The sequence below is a fragment of the Taeniopygia guttata genome, chromosome 26 (assembly GCF_048771995.1).
Source record: "Taeniopygia guttata chromosome 26, bTaeGut7.mat, whole genome shotgun sequence".
Lineage (NCBI taxonomy): Eukaryota > Metazoa > Chordata > Aves > Passeriformes > Estrildidae > Taeniopygia > Taeniopygia guttata.
The window spans coordinates 3580475-3602652 of record NC_133051.1 but is presented as its reverse complement, the minus strand read 5'-3'; the positions used below and the strand labels follow the sequence as shown (position 1 = coordinate 3602652).

General features: G+C 47.2%; 1 protein-coding gene across 7 annotated transcripts in view; it reads left to right on the top strand.

Annotated features, from left to right (window-relative positions):
- Positions 1-22178, top strand: part of DRAM2 (DNA damage regulated autophagy modulator 2) — a 30501-nt gene that overhangs the window by 2363 nt on the left and 5960 nt on the right. Inside the window, exons 2-9 of one of the 7 annotated variants that reach the window (XM_072918903.1) lie at positions 2115-2208; positions 4922-5072; positions 5999-6066; positions 6548-6756; positions 8903-9080; positions 12422-12504; positions 13223-13315; positions 13792-14102. In XM_072918903.1, coding sequence (XP_072775004.1) covers positions 2193-2208; positions 4922-5072; positions 5999-6066; positions 6548-6756; positions 8903-9080; positions 12422-12504; positions 13223-13315; positions 13792-13899 — 906 coding nt within the window. In that variant the 5' untranslated portion in view covers positions 2115-2192 and the 3' untranslated portion in view covers positions 13900-14102. Of the gene's footprint in view, positions 1-2114; positions 2209-4914; positions 5073-5475; positions 5595-5998; positions 6067-6547; positions 6757-8902; positions 9081-12421; positions 12505-13222; positions 13316-13791; positions 14103-22178 lie in introns of those variants that run through there. The other 6 variants (XM_072918902.1, XM_030292139.4, XM_030292137.4 and 3 more) reach the window with 6 other exon arrangements.

The window sequence follows — 22178 nt, the reverse complement described above, 5'->3', positions numbered from 1 at the left end:
CTTGACTGACATAAGAGAATTTAAAGGAAGAGAAATTTATAAAACTGTTTCTAGTGTAAGGAGAGTTAGTGAGGGGGTTTCTGCTGGGGAAGACAAGAGAGGCAGAGCCCAACTGGTGCTGTCAGGATGATCCTCCTGGGGGGCTGCATATTTCTCCTGAAGGATGGCTCTGATCTGTGCTCTCTGTAACCCGGGACAGGACTCAAGGGAATGGCTGGAGCTGTGCCAGGGGAGGGTCAGGCTGGACATCAGGAAAAGGTCCTTCCCCCAGAGGTGCTGGCACTGCCCAGGCTCCCCAGGGAATGGGCACAGCCCCGAGGCTGCCAGAGCTCCAGGAGTGTTTGGACAGTGCTCTCAGGGATGCCCAGGGTGGGATTGTTGGGGTGTCTGTGCAGGTCAGGGGTTGGATGTGATCCTTGTGGGTCACTTCCAGTTCAGGAGATTCCATGATTCCGCCAGCCTGCACATACACTCTCAATAAGAATCTCAGCAGTGCTCTGTGGTGTGGCTGAAGGTGCTCTTTGTGCCAGACCACATGAAAATGATGGTAAGTCATGTGCAGGGCTCAGCTCTGGGCACAGCAACAGCTCAGGGTAGACAGATTTCCAGTCCTAACAGAGTGAGGGCTCCTCTGCTGCCCAGCTTGCTTTGGAGCAGTGCTGATGAGCTGCCTGTGTGGACATGTTTATTTTGTAGTAAGGGCAATATGCAGGGAGAAATTGGGATAGCTGTTCTGCTTTACAAAGCTTATCCTAGCCCAGGTAAATTAATCTGCACAGGCATGTAAATACCCTCAACAGGTAGAGAATCTGCATTGTCTGTGAGCTTCATCCCCACAGAGCTTCAGCCCCTCTGCATCCCCAAGGCGGTGCCTCAAATCTGTGGGAAGAAAAGTCAGGAGTTAAAGAATGTCTGATTAAAAGAACAGGATGAATCCATGGCGGAGGCCAGCAGTGGGACAGTCAACAAGACCAATGTCAGGTTCTGCCCTTGGGTCACAACAATCCCATGGAATACTCCAAGCTGGGGAAGGAGTGGCTGAAAAGCTGGGAAAGGATCTGGGAATGCTGGTGACAGTAGCTGAACATCAGCCCAGGTGGGGGAGTAGGCCAGTGGCATCTGGACTGTCACAGCCGTGGTGTGCCCAGGAGGCCCAGCATGGTTCTTTGTGCTGGCGCTGCTGAGGTAGCTCCAGTCCTGGGGACAGCTCTGGGCCCCTCCTGGCAAGAGAGACTTTGAGGGGCTGGGAAGGGAACTGAGCTGGGGAAGAGTCTGGAGCACTGGGAGCAGCTGGGGGGCTCTGCCTGGAAAAAAGGACGCTCAAGGCTGACCTTCTGGCTCTGCACAACTCCCTGGCAGGAGGGTACAGCCAGGGGGATGTTGGGCTCTGTTCCCAGGCAACAAGGGCCAGGGCAAGAGGAAATGGCTTCAAGCTGCACCAGGGGAAGTTAAGGTTGGGTATTGGGAAAAATTTCTTCCTGGAATGTGTTGTCCAGCACTGGCATAGGCTGTCCAAGGCAGAGGTGGAGTCACCATCCCTGGAGGAATTGAAAAGCTGTGGATGTGGCACATGGGGATGTGGTTTAGTGGTGGCCTTGGCAGTGCCAGAGGACCAATTAGACTTGATGATCTTAGAGGTCTTTTCCAACTTAAATGGTCCTGTGACACTCCGGTTGCTCCAGCCCCTCTCCAGCCATGTATTTAGCATTGCACCAGCAGGACACTGGGTTGTGTGACCACAGTGAAATGGGAAGTCTCCATGTTCTGTTCCCTTTCTTAAATGAAAGCTGTGGTCTTAGGCACTGTTGCATTAGGCACTTAGTTGCATTCACTTCATCTCTTGAAAGGTCTTCATTTCAAGTTAAATGCTTGTGTAGACAACTCTTAAAATCAAAGAGCCTTAACCACCAGTTTTTCTTCGTTTCTACCTCCCCACTACACACAAGCTTCACTCTTTAAACCACTTGGGATGCAGGAAAAACACTGTGGGGCAAACCAACAGTCTAATCTGTGTCCAGTCAGTAGCAGTGACTAACAGAAGGGGCTAAGAAGAAGAAACATGGCAAGAGGTACAGAAGTACCTCACATCTTGCTTATTTTCCTTTATATCTCAGAGTTACAAAAATGAAGCAAACCTGGAGCTTCAGCAGAAAAATGACCTTGGATTCCCCTTAAGACAGGCATGTCTTCTGATGCCCTTTTTCTCAGGTATGTGGAATGTGGCTGGTTGGTTCGTTGGTTGGTTGGTTTGTTTGCAGGGGAAAGTATGTTAGCTCAGAAATAAAATTAAGGCACTATGAATATTTAAATGTGAAATGAAAAGTATATTCGGACTGACTGGTTGGAGCTAGGGATTACATGCCCAGGAGCATAACGTTTATAACAGAGAATGTCATGCAAAATCCGCATTTCTCTTTCAAATTCCCAATATACTAGAGATGGGATTTTGAAGTTACAGTGATTACTTCTTGCAGTCTTAAAATCATGATCAGATGGCAGACTTTATATTTAGCTTAAAAATGGGCAAGAGATCAGGGAACTTGAGTTCACTACAAATCCTTAAACACCTTTACCTGTCACCAACCAGCTTTTTCACAAGCAGCTGAACCTTCACCTCTACAAGGCTGTAGTTGTCCATTCTGTGCAAGAGTTGTGAAGGTTGACCAGCTCTGATCTCTTGCAAGATTCACACACTTTTGTTTCAACTTTTTTCTCTCCATGAGACATTCTAGTCTTGGTGCTTCCTCTTTCTTCCTTTTCTCTTCCTCCTTTCTTTCAGCCTCTCCACCCCAGGCCATGCCCTTCTAAACTTCCTTCTAATTTGTTTCAACATTCTTTTGTTTTATCACATACAGATATTTGCCTGGATGCCCTTGGATGTGCACTCTCCACTATTTGCTCTTCACCTTTGTCCTTTTTAATCTTCCATTTACAGTCTCCAGTTTTAACTACGTTGAAACACTTTTTTCTCCTATTCTCTCCAGTGACCATCAGGAAACACTTTTTCTTTGTGAGGGTGACTGGCACTGGTGATCCCAGGCTCCCCAGAAAGGTTGTGGTATCTCCATCCTTGGGGTGTCATCTGGCAGTACTGGCTCTGGTGGCCCTGCTTGAGCAGGGAGGTGGCCCAGGTGACTTCCAGAGCTCCTTCCCCCCACCTCCTCCCACCCCAGCCATTCTGGGAGGCTGAAATAGCTCTGGTTGTGGTTGAAGCTAGTATCAAATTACTTTGTTTTTGCAGCAAGAGTAGGGAGGAGTCACAGTTCTCTGTGTGAGCTCACTAGAGTTAAGAGCCCTTCTTGCTCTTAGAGAAGTGAGTTGAGACACAGATTTGCTGTCAGGGTGGGATTAGGGAATTGGACGTGTGAGTACAGAGTCATAATTTCACTGCACTGCACATGGATCTTTTCCTCCCACCTGTAAAAGAGCAACTGCTGTGGGCAACCCTTGAGTTTGAGGGTTGTGGTTGGTAGCAGTGAACTCAGATAGCTGACAGGTCGTGAAGCCAGGCTGGATGGAGCTCAGCAACCTGCTCTAGTGAAAGGTACCCCTGCCTTGTTAATATTGGTATTGTTATTGTTGATATTACAATCCATGGGAAATTTCTGATTCACTCTCCACAGAAGAATTGGGTTTATGTTCTCAAACGTCCATCAGTGATATCTTCCAAAACTTTTATTTACAGCATAGAATAAATAGATCTAAACATTACTTCAGTTTTGATTTAATCTAAATTATGAAGGGTTTTTATATTTTTACTGACATTTCATCCTAAACATTGATAAATTTAAAAAACAAATTAATTTTTAAAAATTGTTGCAAAATGCCAAAGTCATTTTATGTCCCACTGTGTGAGGTACCTCAGCACAGGCTTCTCCTTGGCAATACCCAAATCTAGACAAGATAGGAGGAAGAGATGTGGGGAAAGGGAGCTGTTTGCTCAACATAAACACAGTGAGCCCAGGAAACCCCCCACAGTGCTTTGAGAGAGCCCATCAGCACGTTATGGAGGGACAACAAAATTAGACTGTGAAGCAAAGAGGACTCAGAGTAGAAAATAAAACCTATGTGTGCGCAACTAATGTCAGGGTTAGATGGGATATTGGGATATTCCTCCCTGTGAGGGTGGTGAGGCCCTGGCACAGGTTGTCCAGAGAAACTGTGGCTGCCCCATCCTTGGAAGTGTCAAAGGCTGTGTTGGACAGAGCTTGGAGCAACCTGGGATGGTGAAAGGTGTCCCTGCCCATGGCAGGAGGTGGAACAAGATGGGGTTTAAAGTCCCTTCCAGCCCTGGGACTCTATAACAGATGTCAAGTCACAGAGTCTGACAGGGAATAATTGAGGGCAGGTATTAAAGTAATTTTGGGACATTTCCTCCACATCTACCCAGCTAAGTGTTAGTAGAAGCTGGAGGCTCCACCACAGCCACCATCAGTTGCACTGTCAGTGCAGGGATATGTTCTCTGTCAGATCACTCTACTGACCTGTTGTTATGACACAAGGCTGAGAAGAAAATTGAGTCAGTTACTCACAGCGACCCACATGACCCTTTTCTGGCAGCAAAAAATCCAAGCCACGTAGAAAAATGACAGTACTGGTTTCTAATGATACTCTAATATTTCAGAATTAACATTTCCAGATTTAATTCTGCTTATTTATGATTGCTTCGTGAAGTCAGCGTTCACTTTGGGTTTGCAGGAGAGGACTGAGAGCAATTATCAAACTGCTGTATGGGAAACAGTCTGCCTCAAGGAAAGCAAAACTTCAGTCCTCATAGTAAAATCCTAGATAACCTTTGAGAATCTCAGTAAACCTTTAAGAACTCTCAATAAACCCTTGAGAACTCATTCAATTTGATAATCTCAGTAAACATTTGAGAACTCTTGGTAATATTTTGCATTTGGTTCTTCACAGTGTCTGGTGGCAGAAGTCAGCCCTGAAATGTGGTGGTTCCAGCAAGGCCTCTCATTCCTGCCTGTGGCACTGGTTGTATGGTCAGCAGCATCGTTTGTGTTTTCCTACATTACTGCAATTGTCCTGCACCACGTTGACCCTTTGGTGCCCTACATCAGGTCAGTGATGTCTGACCTGCGTCAGAGCACTGAACTGACCCCACTCCTGTGAATTCTTCCCTACTCCAGACTTAAATAGCAGTTCTTACCTAACAGCTCCAGTTCTAAAGTAACTTCTTATAGCCATTGTATATATAATTATGGGTGACATTAAACTGACAGAGGGGAAATTCAGGTTAAATGTTAGGAAGAAATTCCTTCCCTGTGAGAGTGGTGAATCCAGCACAAGTTGCTTAGAGAAACTGTTGCTACCCCATGCCTGGAAGTGTCCAAGGCCAGGTTGGACGGGGCTTGGAGCAGTGTGGGATGGTGGAACGTGCCCCTGGTTGGAATAAGATAGTTGAGATGAACTTCAAGGTCCTTCCCAATCCATTCTTGGATTTGTGTGTCACTCTATTTAAAGGTGTCTGGTTTTGTGCAAAACTCTAAGCTTTGGCTCTGTGAACATACCCTTAAAATGATGATGAACTCGGGGTGCCTCACCACATCCCTGCTCAGAGTGAAGCCACTTGCTGCCTCCAGGTTTGTTGCACCAGAAAATCCATACTAAAATCTACATTGCCAACTTTATTCTATCAAGGCCGATAGATATAACTCAAGCTTTGCTCTTTCAGTTTTCCGTGTTCTTTATTTTTCCAGTTTTAATCCTTTTTATTCACAATTTATGGCATCAAGACCGATATGAAAGGAAGAGTTACTCAGAGCATGATCATTCCCTGCTCAAAGACGAGCTTGTCTTTACCATGGTGATTTCTACAGCTCTAAAACCGGCACAGCATAGTTTGAGTAATGAAAAATTCAGTGAAAATCACCTGGGAGGCACTTCTTTTACATGTCCTTTGTAGACTGAAATAAGTAAAGTTGTGTTGGAAGTATTTTTAATATAAATAATATAGGATATGTATCACTCCATTTATCTTTTCCAGTGATACAGGGACAATACCACCTGAAAGATGCTTATTTGGGATCATGTTAAATGTTTCAACCTTCTTGGGTGAGTACAGAAAACTGTCCTTGGTGAGGTGCAGGCAGTTCTGTAACGCAACAGCTTTAAAAAAGTTCACTTCCTTCTCCAGATCATTAAACAGCCCAGAATTCTTACTCAAAAACTAAATACTAAGCAATAAATCTCAATTCTCTTAAGCAATTCAAAGTGTGTGTCAGGGATGTTATCCACGAATTGTCAGTATGCAATTGCAGATTCCGTTAGGACAAAAAATGCATTCAAAAAAACAAACAGAAAAGTAAAATACATTAAAATGCAAATTCAAGGCAGTCACCTTACCTGTGCTACAACAATGGAGGGAGGGAAAACAATCTAATATGGCTTTTAAATGAAATAGATCCAAAAAAATCTAATAATTTGACTTGTTTGCCATTATATTATTTCAATTTTCACGTCCAGCCTTTCAGCTTTCCTATTTCACTGTGCCCTAAAAAATTACTGTATTTTAAAAGTTGCCTCTGTCACTCAGCATCTTCCCAGGTAAACAAGGCCACTGCTCCCCAGCAGGAATCTCACTGCCTGTGGCTGTCTTTGGCAGGGATGGCCACCATGTACGTCCGGTACAAACAAGTGTCTGCCCTGAGCCCAGAAAAACCCAAGATCCTCAGGCTGAATAAGCTGGGCCTCATGCTGGGATGGATGAGCTGCTTTGGACTCTGCATTATTGCAAATTTCCAGGTTTGTGCTCCACATGCACTGCTCTGCCCCTGCCAGAGCTGGGTCTGTTCTGCAATACCTGATGTCATTTCTGATAAACTGCATATTTACAGAAACTGGCAAAAACTGCTTTTCTGTGAAATTCTCTACAGAGAACAGTTAAAAAATATAAGGTTTGACTTTTAATTTGTTAGTTATTCCTTATTTGCTTTGGGACGTGTAAGCAGCTGTTCATGACATTTCAAAACATTCATAACCACCAAGCATTGCAGAAGTCACACTTGGATCTCCTTCCAGGCAGGCTGAAAACCTGAGGTCCAGATTGAAAACCTGCAACTGGGGCTCAGGAGAATCAGGTATCAAATAGTATAAAAAATATTAAAAGCTTGTTACAACTAGAAGTAAAGCCAACAAAACCACCCAACCCCACAAGCCCAGCTCTGGAAAACCTGCCTTCTTGGGTAGATTTTCCTTCTCAAATTTTTGAAAATTATGCAACATTAATTCTTCTGATTTTCTCCATCCCAGGTTTGTATTTTTTCTGCTCCCCAATACTTTCCACTAAAAAAAAACCCAAATCTGATATTCTGACCCATCACACCTTGAATAGGTCCCCATTGTTGGCTTTATTTGCCAGGTGATTGTATAATTTCCAGCCTTATCACATTAATTACCTGATGGATTTTGGGGCTCTGCTGTGGTGCCTGTAGCCACCACAGGCTGCAGTGTCACCTCAGACTTCTGCTGTATTAGGGACAGAGAAAACCAAAGAGGAAAAACTCTTGGAAAGCTCCACCTTTTCCCTAGCACAGCTCCTCAAGTGCTTCAGCAGCCACTGTCTTAGAAACCTCACCACTCTCATTCTAGGCATTTTTTCTTTTGGAGGCCTCAATCTATTTACTATTTTCTAGAGCCCTCAGAGGTCCAGGCTCCCATTCCACACACACCACGAAGAATCCTCCAGGCTCTGCTCAACTCTATGATTTCCCTCCACTGCCCTCAAGAAAGGGTTTTTCTACTTTCTTTGCATTTCACAACAGTCAAAACCCAGGAGGTGCCTGTTAATTTGGTAACAGTTCTTGTATGGTTTAATCTTGAGCAAAACAAAAGTTGGAAGTGATGCTCTTGCATATTGCCCCGAAATCCACTGGTGAGTGAAGACCCCAAAATGTGAAAATGGAGAATTTCTCTCTGCTGACACCTCCCTGCACAGTACATGATATTGGAGCACACACCTTTGCAACCTGCATATTTCTTAAATAGAAATTTTCACTGTGGATGCAGCGCTTAAAATATATTTGTGCACAGAAAGTACACAAGGAAAAGCTTGATCTTAAGAGTTACTCAGTAAGATACACAGAGAACCTCATGTTTTTGGGAAGGAAACATCTGCACAATTGGGGTGCAGGGAGGCTGCTGGGCCTTGGCTTGTGCAACAGGTCAGATGACACTTTTTGTTCTTTCTCTCTGGCTCATGTGCTAAGCTGGGGATGAGAGGAAAGGGCTGAACACACGTGGGCTTTCACACACATATTTTAATAATAATTTTTTAATTGAGTTGGATTTTTTGGAGTATCTTCTGGTTTTAGTTATTTTTGCTATTTGACATTTGGTTCTCCTGGTGGTGTTTTTAAGTATTGCTGCTTGATTCAACGTTGTTCCTTCAGAGTATTACAAGATACTAATTTGATAAACAATCTTAATTCAAACCGGAATTCATTCAAAGAATCTCATTATTTTTAATCCAAGATTGGGTGGTAGAATTGTGTTGTATCTGCCCTGTATTACATAATCTTTTATAGATGCACAGGTTCCTGGGGAAGAAATGTTGTCACTCTCACTCCCTGCCTATCTGCAGAGGTTCTCTCACCCAATTCCTATGATATTGTCTATTTATGAGAAGAGCTCTCATAAATTCCTGTACTGAAGGTACAGCTGTGACCTGTAACTTCACCACAAGAACTTAACAAAACCAGAAATTCCAGAGGCTGGCAGGTTCTAACTTCCAGACATCTTCCAATGGGGCTTCCAAAAAAAGTCTCCTGAGGACTGCCACAGTCCGGAACTGCTTAGCTCAGAATGGGAGAAGGTCACTGAGGGGTGGATGCCAGAGGTTTACAGAAGAAAACGAAACCAGGTTTTCACAGGCAGCACTTTCTTTCCCTAGAAATGCATCCTGTACTACATCCACGTGCTGGGAGCCTGCCTGACCTTTGGGGTGGGGTCCATTTACATGCTGGTTCAGACCATCCTGTCCTACCTGATGCAGCCAGAACTTCACAGCAAAGACATCTTCTGGGCCCGCCTGGCCGTGTTCCTGTGGAGCTGTTCCAGCATCTTGAGCAGTATCCTTTGCCTGGGCAGTGGCACCAAAACCCAACAGTGTCCACAGGATTTACACCTACTTGAACTGAACAACCACCACGTGCCACATCCTTGATTGTACACCCTATAGAATGCCCTGTTCTGTATTCCAGCCTGGGAATTTCAGGGAAAATGGATAATCCCTTTAATAATTTTAATATTCCCCCCTGGATATTAAAAAAAAAAAAAAGGTAAGAGGGACAGTTACTACCCTTTCTCCTCCCCTTTCCTACTGCACACCAGAGACTGAAAATAGGAAAAATAAGAGGTCTGACTAAATTAAGAAATATGGGGAAAAAGGGAACTGTGCTTAAGGGATGGGTGGTTTCAATGGGGGGAAAAATAGGTAAGAAATAAAAGTGTGTTCCTGAGGACAAAAATGGTGCAGAATGTTAGATTAGGATACAACTGAAAAAGAAACCCAGTATGTAGCACAAGAGGAAAACAGACCACGTGGAGCAGGGCTGGCTGTGCCAGCTGGCTCTGGAATAGGGATGATGTGCTGGCACTTGCCAGGGAGACAAGTCTGGAGCACATTTCAAGGGTGAGTCGGAAGGTGGGGGGACTTTGACTTCTGATCTCCTCCCTGCCCATTCTGCAGTTCAAAAGACAAGATATTTCTGACTGGCATTCTCTACCACCTGCCATCAGCATCAGAGTCCAACCCCTTTAGTTCTGAATTCCAAGTGCTGGAAGCAGCTGTGGGGTTTAGAGAAAGAGAGAAACACAGAATTGTTTGTGTTGAAGGGACCTGCTAGTGCTGCCCTCTCTCAGTGGGAATCCATTCCAGAACATTTATCCATTTATTTATATAAAAATGTGGGCAAACTCACTCAGAAATAGAGGCCTTTTTCCTCTCCCAAATCATTGAAACAGTCAGGAAACTGCGCCAGAATAATTCTCCTGCTCACCACAATGGACTTGAAATTGGATTTAAAAATTAAACTCAGTTTTTGTGTCAAACAGGACAGTAACACCAAACTTCCTGAATTCCAGAGACACAAGTTGCAAAACCCATTGCTTAAACACTGTCCCATCTGCAGTTGTATCCCGGCCACTGATTTAATCCCCACTAATCCCACATATTTCCAGGCTGGCAGCCAATAGCAACACTAAACCATATGTCCCATTTCCCAAGGTTGGAGCATCTCCCTGGGCTCCCATCCCTGCTGCTGCAGGATTATAGAATCTGTAAGGAGTCAGAGGAGCTGGGACAGTGGGGCACAGGCTTGTTATCCACCATGAAGGACCTTCACCTGCTGAGGGGCCTTGGCAGACAAGCAAGGAAATCATCTGAGAAACTTGGAGAATTTTTGTATTTATCAGAAATTTTTGGTATTAGCAACCAAGATTTTCAGCTTTGAATAGGGAGGAACCAAACGTGTGTAACTAAATGTGTTCTATGAACAGTATGATCTGCTGCAAGTTATGTTCCTCTTACAGTTGCCAAAAGCCCACAAACCTCAGATTTTTAGAGGGTTTTGTGCCAATGTAGTCTAACCAAAATTATAGGGAAGTTGTAGAAGTAATGATGTGTACATATATAACAATGAAAGAGGAAGAAAAGGGAAATTATTATTCTAAATTAACAGCTCATAATGTAATAAGGGAAAGATGGGGAATGGGAGAAGTCTGTGGCCTTGGGTTAAATGGGTGTAACAGGTACTGGAAGACAGAAGGAAATGTTTTTTGTGTCAGCTCTGGAACAGGAGTGCCCATTCCCTGTGCTGGCACTGCTGGGGCAGCTCTGGTCCTGGGGACAGCTCTGGGCCCCTCCTGACAAGAGAGACACTGAGGGGCTGGAGCATGTCCAGGGAAGGGAAATGGAGCTGGGAAAGGGTCTGCAGCACCAGGAGCAGCTGAGGGAGAAGCTGGGGGGCTCAGCCTGGAGAAGAAGAGGCACAGAGGAGATCTTCTGGCTCTGCACAACTCCCTGACAGTAGGAGGCAGCCTGGACGGGGTTGTGCTCTGCTGCTGGGGAGCAAGGGCCAGGACAAGAGGGAACAGCCTCAAGCTATGTCAAGAGAGGTTCAGGTTGAATATAAGAAAAATTTCTCCTAGAAAGGTTGGTCAGGCATTGGCACAGCTGCCCAGGGCAGTGATGGAGTCACCATCCCTAGAGAGGTTTACAAGGCATGTGGATGTGGCACTTGGGGACATGGGTTTGTGGTGGCCTTGGCCTTGGGGAACAATTGGACTCAACCTCAGAGGTATTTTCCAACCTAAATAATTCTCTGAATCTATGAAAATATTTCTGGTCCTGTGGTGGAGTGTAACAGCAGAACTACCAGCCCAGAGCAAGGCAGCTGATGACCCACTGTAATGGGGGGGGCAGTGGGGGGAATGGGAACCAGTTATTTTTATATCACAATGATTAAATTCTTCCCACTGCAGCAGGAACTCAGGCAGATAACAAACAGCTCCTAGAGCTGCCCAGTTCAATTAAGCAGAAAATTGGGTGTCTATGGTCCAGTCAGTAACCAGAGCTGCTAAACCACTCACATCCATTTTTAAATAAGCTTTGCAAGTCTGGGTTCTTAAGGCCATGTTTGTGCTAGGAAGTCCAGCCTTGTTCACTACCAAAATTAATTTTTCACATCAGGAGGCTCTTTGTGTTTATTCTCATTAACTACTGAAGAATTTAATACCTTAATCCTATGAAAATCAGGTTGTCTATAAATCAATTATCTGAGTTTCATTTGTGGTGTAGCAGGAGCACTTTTTTGGGTACCTTCCCTCTGTAAGATGTTGAAGAAGTGACATCAAACACTCCAGAAGGATCTAGGTCTTGGATTAAATGGGGGATCATTGTCACATGGCATGAAATCCAAAGCACTTCTCAAACCTTGACTTAGAGGGAAACAGAAAAGCCAAAAATCCTCTTTGCTGCAGGAGATACAGAATTCCAACCTGTGGCCCACAGCAAGAATGCAAGGTAGTCGAGACATTGACAAGCCATCAGAGAAAGAGATCCAGACTCATTAAGATGGGAAATACCAATAAAATTAAATTAAAATGCTCAGTAAGTGTGCACATCTAATCATAGCTTAAACACTCCCATGACAGCACTGCGTTTGATCAGAGGAATAACAAGAGGGAGCACACAGAGAACAGAAATAATGGGTTTAGGTTCAAATTAACCTTTTCACATGACAGTAACCAGTGGGTTGGGACAAGCTACGGGTTGGAGGGCACAATGTGAACAGTCCATGACACCATTACTGCTCCTCTGGCTGAGACCTCATAGCCTCAGCTCAACACAGTCTGCAAGTTCCATGTTCCTCATTCTTGGCTTTGAATCTTCCTTAACCTCTTCCCTCAGTGTTTGTGTCCTCGGTTGTGTTGTACAGTGGATTGTATGGACAGAACCTGGTGCAGAAGCTGCACTGGGACCCCCAGGAAAGAGTAAGTGATTGGGGAGGGGGGGGGATGGGAGGGGGAGGGGAATGGAGACCAAATCTAGCTGGATTTGGAGGGACAGGTGGGAACTTCCTGCAGGTCACAACACAAACTGGGATGGTAGAGGAGAGAGCTGTGCCAGCCAAACCAGCCAGCAGCTCCTTGGAATTGTGGGATCCCAGACTGTGATGGGTTGGGAGGGACCTTAAACCCATCCAGTTCCACCCCTTGTCATGGGCAGGGACACCTCCCACTATCCCAGGCTGCTCCAAGCCCCGTCCAACCTGGCCTTGGACTTCAGGGATGGGGCAGCCACAGCTGCTCTGGGCAGCCTGTGCCAGCGCTTGCTGAAGTTCTGATTGCACAAAACTGTTGGATCTTCAAGAGTAACTCTAAATTAATTCCTCCTGCATCTTGAGGAGGGCCTTGAACCTCTCTGCTCTTTGTTAGTTGAGCTCTAGATTGAGCATTCAGGTTTTGTAGGTGCATATTAAATTCCCAGTGGGCATCATCCCAGTTAGAGCAAGTGTTTTCCTGGTCATTCTCATTCTTTAGCACTTCATTCTTGGAGATTCCAGATACAATAAGGGATTTTGGTTTCCAGTGGGAATAGTTCTGGATACCAAGATGTCACATGGGATGTCAGAAGTCACAAACCATCCTTGTGCCACTGCAGGTTTCAGAGCAGTTTTCACACAGATTTTTTTTCTCCTCTGTAACATAGGGCTACACCCCTCACATCATCAGCACCGTCTCTGAATGGTCTCTGGCATTCTCCTTCCTCAGCTTCTTCCTCACCTACATCCGTGACTTCCAGGTAAAATGAAGTTAGCATTCTCTGTTTCTGAATAGCCCAGTGTGGTGCAGCAGGGCATCCTTAGATTTTATGGGATCATGGAATTGTTTTGGTTGGAGAAGACCTTTAAGGTGATGGAGTGCAGCCATTAACCTGGCATGGATCAGTCACCAGGGCTGGAGACCCATAAGCAGCTCTAAATGACCCCCAGAGAGTCTGTCCCTGCTGTGTCTGTCCCTGCTCCAGCATCAGTCTGGCTTTAACTAGCCTTGACTGGCCCTGACTGACTTCACTTCCAGACCTGTCAGACACACGGGCCTTTTCCTCCAGGACAAGGCAAATGATGACAATCCAGAGCACAGCTAGGAGCCAGGCTCATGGTTCTGATCTGTTGGTGTTCACAAAAATCTTTGGTGTTTCCTCTGGCCATGGAACTTCCCAGTGCCAAGGCAGTGAAGGAGCCACTCACAGGAACTCCCTTTGCTTTCCCTCCACAGAAAATCTCCCTGCGAGCCGTGGTCAGCCTGCAGGGCCAGACCCTGCATGAGAGCCCAGGGAGCTTCAGGGCAGAGGAGCAGGCACTGCTCATAGCAGGGAGCATCTGATGGATGGAGAGAACTCAGGAATTTATTAGCAATAACAGCTGTTATTTCTAAACATTTATATTAAAAAAAGTATGAAGTGATTGTCTTGTACTTGACATCAAGGGCTTTGCACAGCTTTGCAAATGTTACCAGTACTGTGAATGAGTCTGTGACATTTCTACATTTTCCAATGTTATGAAGGATTAAATGAAGGTTATTAATAAGTTGTGTCTCTTCGGTTGTGTCTCATCTCTTCCTCCACACTCAGTTTGACCTCCCTCACCCTCCTCTCTCCAGTGCTCCTCAGGCCAAATCCTTTTAGATGGCAGAGCCTCCAGCCTCACCTCTGCTCCCCTAGGGCCCAGGGGGCTGATCTATGCCCTGTAGTTTGGGATGGACCCCAAAGCCACCCCATCCTTTGAGCCGCCCATAGGGAAAAACCTCTTCACACCACAGCCTGCTCTGGAGATCAAGAGGCAGCTGAGCAGCTCCCTCCTGCTGGAAGGGCAGCCCTGTGCTGGCTCTGCAGAGGAGTGACAGGGAGCAGCAGGAACCACACAGCCATGGAATCCCAGAAGGGTTTGGCTCAGAAGGGACCTTAAATCCATCCCATTCCATCCCTTGCCATGCACAAGGATGCCTTCCAGCTTGTTCCAGGCCCTGTCCAGCCTGGCCTTCCTTCCCTCCCTCTCCCTGGCAGTTATTGGAGCTGAAAGGCAGGTTGACCCAGGAATTCTCATGCCAAGTTCTGTTAGACAGGCGGAAGAGTTGGCCAAGGCAGCCCATGTCCTGTTCCCTCTCGAGCCAAAAGCTGTCGCTTAAACACCCCAGAGCGCATCCCCTGTTCTCATGTTCTCGAGATCCCTGGTGCTCCCTGAGAGCTCCAACCTAAGCCAGCTGCTCCTTCCTCCAGCTGCTTCCAGCAGCTCCCAGAGTGCTGACAGCACTTATCCCAACCCTGTGGAGTGTCTGTGTGCTCCAGAGGCTGAGTTCCATGAGCCTGTAAGTGCCAGACACACCAGCTGCTTCTGGGGTCAATCCATAGGGACAACCTCCCACACTCATGCCCAGGCCAAGCCAGAAGCCTTAAAAATAAGTATCTCAAATTCTACCAAAGTACAGCAGATTGAGGGGATATCTGATTGCACACAGACCAACCAAGTACCTCCACAGCTGCCTCTGAGCCCTGCTTAGCAGGAATAGCTCAGTTCCCTTCCCAAGTTACTGATCAAGGCTTGTACATGAGTTCCAGCACATTTCCTCCCACACCAGAATACCTTACGTTAGCATCTTCCCTTCCTGGAGGAGCAGACAAAGCACCTGGAAAGAAATTAGTCTAAGCTGGAGGCCTCCTGGAAACCCCAGCAGTTCCCTGAGTAGCTTTTTTCTTCCAGATTTAAATGGGATTAATCCATCCCTGCTACTGCATCTCCAGCCTGGTTCACCCACAGTTCAGACAATCCACAGGGTAGAAACAACATTTGGGGCCAAAAGATGCCATACTACTGAGGGCAGTGGGGTGAGAGGACAGGTGGATGTGATTCACATGGAGTCACAGAGAACCCTGGGCTCCATGGCCTGGGAAGGTTTCTCAAGTATTGTATTTTACTTGCTGATGAATCCTTAGGGATCTCAGTCACCCTGGAGAGCTGCACACTTGGCTACAGACTTCCTAAGCAGGGAATAGGTAAACCCCAGATCCCGATTAACTGCTCCAATGTAGAAAATGCAAAGTTTCAGCTGAGAGAATCCTTTGCCTCCCCCAAGGCTCATTAGACAAATGGTTTAAGCAAGAGATGGTGCCAACAGCAATTGGATCCCTGTGGAGAAGGAGGGAGAGAGCACTTTGCCTGATTATGATGGGAGAAGAAAAAATCCCAATTGATGCATTCATGTAGCTTTCAAGGAGGCTCTAGAAGGCATCTGCCTGCCCACAGGGCTTTGCTCACCTCCCCTTCAATGCTTTCGCCATGTGTTGTGGTGTGTTTTGCTTTGAAGCCATGTTTGCCCCCTGTTCTCCTCCCTTTCCCAGTTGCCAATTTTCCCAAGCCCTTCCCTAACCTCCTCCCTTCCAAGTTGTCAATCCTCCCTATCCCTGCCCCTTTCTCCAGAGAGTTTTGTGTCTGTCTTGTTGCCCTCAGCACCCCATTTGGTACTTTGTATTATTCCCCTGCCCCCCGGTTTCCCTGATAGGCTCATAAGCTATTTGCCCACCTTACACTCCTCCCTTACCATATCCTCACTGGTTCACTTTCCTACACCCCTACTCCTGAGCTGCTGTATAAAAACTTCTGTTCATCCCCCCCCAGTCTTGTCGGGGAGCCCAGGAATAAATCCATCTTGTTCTACCCCAAGCCCCGTGTCGTTGCTGTCTGTCCCTGCTCTGTCCCTGCCGATAATTGGGAATTGCAGAGCTCGCAGGAACAGTCATGCCCCTGCCGCAGCCGCCCCGCACAGCACGCGCTGCAACAGCCATGGATCCCTGGAAACACAGACAGGTTGAGCCTGCCAACAGACATCCAACCTGCTGCTCCCAGAAGCAATTCCTGCCCCAGAGAACAGAAATTTCTCTGTAACTTGATGTCACTGTGATGAGCCAGGGAAGGCAGACTGAGGTTCAGGTTGGACAATAGGAAAAATTTCTTCCCCAGAAGAGTTGTCGAGCCCTGGCACAGCTGCCCATGACAATGGTGGAGTCACCAGTCCTGGAGGGATTTAAAAAAACCATGTGCATGTGGCACTTACAGGATATGATTAATAGTGGCCTTGGCAGTGCTGGGGAAAATTGACTCCATTATCTCAGAGGGCTTTTTCAACCTCAAAGATTATGATTTTACTGCCCAAACCAGTACATTCCTGGGTTTACAGTTAAACACCCTAAACCTCCCTCACTGCTCTCCTATCAGCCCAGCACCACATGCTGGGATTCCTGCTCAGCTACAGATCCATGGAAATTCAGCCTCAGAGCATCCAACTCTTCTCTGTTTGACAACCTCCACAATGCCAGGAAAATTCTTTTCCTGCTGTCTCACCCTTTGCCAAGAGACAGATGAGCAGCAGTGAGGAGCAGCTCCCTGCTCCCAGCTGCTCCAGAGTTACACACCCCCAGTGATTCCCTGCCTTTTTCCCTTTCTTTGCAGTCCCACCAACATGAGTCATGATCCAGGGTCTGGGTTGGGTCCCACCTCCCATAGAATCATCACAGTTGAAAAAGACCTTCAAGATCATCCATCAAAGTCTATCTCATACTGCCGCTGTAACCCCATAACACCTAAATCACATCACCCAGAGAGATCCAGACACTCTTTAAACAACTCCAAGGATGGTGCCTCCACCAGCTCCGTGGGCAGCCCCTTCCAATGCCTGACCAGCCGAGCACTGAACAAACTGACAGGGTCCATTAATACACCTGAATTGCCCTGACCAGCCTCCTGGGACCTCCTCATGCACTCATGACCCATGAGCTCCACATGAGCCCAAGCTTGAGCATTCAGCCCTGGCCTGGGCTGTTTTGGGTGGCCCTGGTTCAGCTCTGCCCCAGGATTTATTCTGTGGACAGTCCTCAGATCTCGACTAATAGAATCCCAAGATGGTTTGGGTGGGAAGGGACATTAACGATCATCTCATTCCGCCACTGCGTCATGGGCAGGGGCATCTTCCACTATCCCAAGTTGCTCCAAGCCCCATCCAACCTGGCCTTGGACACTTTCAGGCATGGGGCAGCCACAGCTTCTCTGGGCAGCCTGGGCCAAGGCCTCCCCACCCTCACAGGGAACAATTCATTCTCAATATCTGATCTAACCCTTCCCTCTGACAGTGGGAAGCCATTCCCCCTTGTCCTGTCCCTCCATGCCCTGTCCAAAGTCCCTCTCCAGCTCTCCTAGAGCCCCTTTAGGCATTGGAAGGGGCTCTAAGGTCTCCTTGGAACCTTCTCTTCCCCTGGAGCATCTCTCTCCAGGCTAAGCATTCCCAACTCCCCCAGCCTGGCTCCAGAGCAGAGGGACTCCAGCCTTCTGAACATCTCCACGGCCTCCTCTGAACTTGCTCCAGCAGCTCAACATCCTTCTGTTGCTGTTGGGTCCTAGGACTGGAGGCAGCTCTGCAGGTGGTGTCTCACCTGATTGGGGCAGAAGGGCAGAACCCCCCTCCCTTGCTGCCCACACTGGGGGAGCAGCCAAGGGCTTGGGGAGTTCCTGGGCTGAGGCATATCCAGGTCTCACCCACCAACACCCCCAGGTCACTCTCCCAGGGCTGCTCCATCTGCTCACCCTCAGCCTGGATCCATCCCAGGGTCACCCTGACACAGCTGCAGCACCTGGAACTTGTCCTTATTAAACCTCCTCAGTTTCCCATGGGCCACTTCTGAGCTTGTCCAAGTCCGTCTCAATGACTCTCTCCCTCAGGGGTGTCCCTGCCCCCTCAGCTCAGTGTCACCTACAAACCTGCTCAGGGTGCCCTAGATCCCTTCATTTGTCATTAATAAAGATATTACATAAAACTCGTCCCCGTACAGACCCGAGGGACACTACTGATGCCAGGACAGATCTGTGAGGGACACCACTGTCATTAATGTCCACTGGAACTCTGAGCCATTGACCACAACTGCCTGGATGTGACCATTCAACCAATTCCTTACCCACCTGACAGTCCACCTGTTAAATCCATTCCTCCAATGTAGAGAAGGCTACTAGGGGAGAACCATGTCAAATGATTACAGAAGTCTAGATAAATTACATTTGTCAGTTTTCCCTCATCACTGATGAAGTCACTCCTATTGAGCTTCTCATCCACCAACACCCCCAGGTCCTTCTCTTCAGGGCTGCTCCATTCATCCCGCAGCCTAGAGTTGTGCTGGAGGTCACTCCAACCCAGGGGCAGGATCTCATCCTTGGTCTTGCTGAACTTCATGAGGTTCACACGATCCCACCTCTCCAGCCCATCCAGGTCCCTTTGGATGCCCCAACTTGTCCATGTCATTGACAGACAGCACTGGTCCCAGCACTGACCCTTGGGGCACCACTTGTCACTGGTCTCCACTCAGACATACTTGTCTACAGCTGCAGACCACAACCCTTTGAGCACCACCATCCAGCCAATTCCTTATCCAGTGAGTGTTCCACCCATCAGATCCATTTCTCTCCAGTTTTGAGACAAGGCTGTCCTGCAGGACAGTGTCAAATGCTTTGCACAGTCCCGGTAGAAGATGTCAGTTGCTCTGCTGTGCCTATCAGCACTGTCACCTTATCATACAAGGCCACCAAATTTGTCAGGCGCAAATTCCCTTCAGAGAAGCTATGTTGGTTGTCACCAATCACCTTTTATTTTCCATGTGCCATAGCATAGTTTCCAGAAGGATATTCTCCATGATCTTGCCAGACACCAGTGTGGCTGATTGGCCTGTAGTGTACTGCATCTGCCTTACTTCTCTTTTGAAAAATGAGGTCAAATTTCCCATTTTCCAGTCAGTGGGAACTTTACTGAACTGCCACTTCCGAAATGTGATGGAGAGTGGCTTAGGAACTTCCTCTGCCAGTTCCCTCAGGATCCATAGATGCATCTCATCAGGTCCCACAGACCTGTGCACCTTCATATTCCTTAAATATTCCTTTAATGAAGTATTTAACCAGTAGAAGATTCTTTATCTTCTCAAGCCCAGAGAAAGGAACAGAGCTGGTGAAGAGTATGGAGCATAAGTCCTCTTAGGAATGGATGAGAGAGCTGGGGGGCCCAGCCTGGAGAAAAGGAGGCTCAGGGGACCGTCTAGCTCTCCACAACTCCCTGATAGGAGGGAGTAGCCAGGGGAGATCAGGCTCTGCTCCTAGGGAACAAGGAAAGGACATGAGGAAACGGCATCAAGTTGTACCAGGAAAATTTCAGGTTGGACATCAGGAGTAGTTTCTTCCTGGAAGGGGTGGTCAGACATTGAAGGGTCTTCCCAGGGAGACGATGCAGTTGCCATACCTGGAGGTGTCCAAGGAATGCCTGAATGTGGCACTCAGTGCTGTGGGCTGAGTGGTAAGGTGGTTATCAGTCACAGGTTGGACTCAATTACACAGGTTTGACTTGATGAGCTTGGAGGGCTTTTCCAACCTTAAAGATTCTGGAATTCCGTGGTTCTCCTAGTGTGGATGGTTCTTCCTTCTCCCAGTCCCTGCCTTTGCCCCTGCAACTCTGATGGTGTGACTGAGTCACTTCCCAGAGAAGACTGGGGCACAAACACTGAGAACCTCAGACTTCTCAACGTCCTGGGTAAGCAGGCGTCCTGTTTCCTTATGGAGAAGGCTCACATTTTCCCGTCTTCCTTATATTATCAATGTATCTATAGAAGCTTTTCTATTGTCCTTGATGTCCCTGGCCAGACATAACTCTACCAGGGTTTCAGGTTTCCTAACCTGATCCCTGGCTGCTCAGACAATCTCTCTGTATTCCTCCTAGGCTGCCTGTCTTTGCTTTCACACTCCTTGAGTTTGTCCAGGAGCTTCTTATTCACCCTCACAGGCCTCCTGGAGTTTTTGTCCAAATTCCTCACGCTTGGGATGCGTCACTCCTGAGCTTGGAGGTGATCCTTAAATATGAACAAGCTCTGCTGGACTTCTTCCCTCCAGGGCTTTATCCCATGAGACTCAACCAAGGAGATACATGAAGAGACATCCTGAATCCAAGGGCTCACTGTGCCTTCCTTGTTGCCCTGAGGATCCTGAATCCACCATTCCATTCATTCAACCCAGGCTGCCCTTGAGCTTCTCATTCCCTACCAAGTCGTCCTTGGTGGTGAGCAAAAGGTCCAGCACAGCTCCTCTCCTTGCTGGCTCCTCTCTCACTTGGAGGAGTTTATCCTCAATGCATTCCAGAACCTCCTGGATCAATTATGCTCTGCTGTGTTGCGAACGTGACACTGCTATTGTCTGTCCAGAGCTTCATCTGATGGGTGTTCTTGGTACAGCCCCCTAAAAGCCAAGCCCAGGTGGCTTCCTGGGCTGCACCTGGCAATGGCCAGGTCTGGGTCAGTGCTGGGCTTGGCTACCTCAGATTTATGGTCGGACTTGATGATCTTGAGGGCCTTTTCCAATCTAAATGATCCAATGATTCTGTGTCTAGGACAGACCTCTGTGAGGGTTTGTGCCTCACACAGAAATTCTGGGGCTGCTGTGGTGGGTCAGGGACAGTTTTGGCCAGGGGACTGCAAGGCACCAGGTTTGGCTGATGTTGGCAACTTGCCCAGCACCATCTTCACTTCCGGATCTCTTCTGTCCAGCACTCACTGCCACCTCTGCTCTTTGGACTCTGAAATTCCTAAAAGGTCTCCCACTGATTCTTGCCAGGAATTTGCTTGACGTTGTAATTCATATCCTAAATCCATGGATTTGTATGTACTTAGCACAGCAATCTGGGTGTCTAACACTTTCCTGCCAGCCTGGGCTGCATTCAGGGATGGCCACCAGTCACCTTCACTCCTGGGGTGATAGCCACCATTTCCAGAACTCTTGTTCTTGTCACAGACTTCGTAAATCGCAGGAATTCAAGGATGAACAGGGCAGCAAAATCCAACTCGTGCTGCAGATGGTCTGGATGAGGAGCTGCTCCAACAGCCTCAAGGTCCTTGGCTGTCAGAAGCCCCTTTGCTCCTCTTGGCACAACTTTCCCCCATCGGCACATCAAGAGGCTTCTCTTGGCTCTCAGTGATCCCTGCAACCTTGCACTGGTGGTGTTCCAAGGAAGAGCTCTCTCTTCCATACTTGGTTTCTGAACTGCACCAGATGTTTTCCATCACTATACTGGACATAGCCCATTCACCTTCTTCCATCAAATCCTGGTCACATTTCTTCAAAATTTTGCAGTGAGGCTTCTTCTCCAGACTTTATTGTCTCTCAAAAAACTCAGGCAAATGGACTACTTTGTTAGGGTAAAAGAGATTCTAGGAGAAAGAAGATGGTGCATTGTAGAATGTCAATGCTGGAATCCTCAAGTGAAACAAGAGGATAAGAGAACTCTGCTTCATTAATTTTTTTGGAGATAATTGGAAAATAAAGGAAAGACATTTGTTAGAGAACAGTAAGTGAGCAAAGCCTGTTGGAAGAGTATCTACCAGGTGACTGCAGCACCAGACACATGACACAAGGCTGCCTCCATCTCCTTCCCAAGATGGAGGAATTTAATTTCATCCTTTTAGGTGGGATGGAGTCAATGTCCTTCATGGTAGCCCCATGTCATGCCTGGGATTTTGAGGAGACTGCTGATCACAAACCCATGTTTTGAGGAGAGCTCCCACAACATCCAGATTTTCTCCTTCTCTTGCTGTG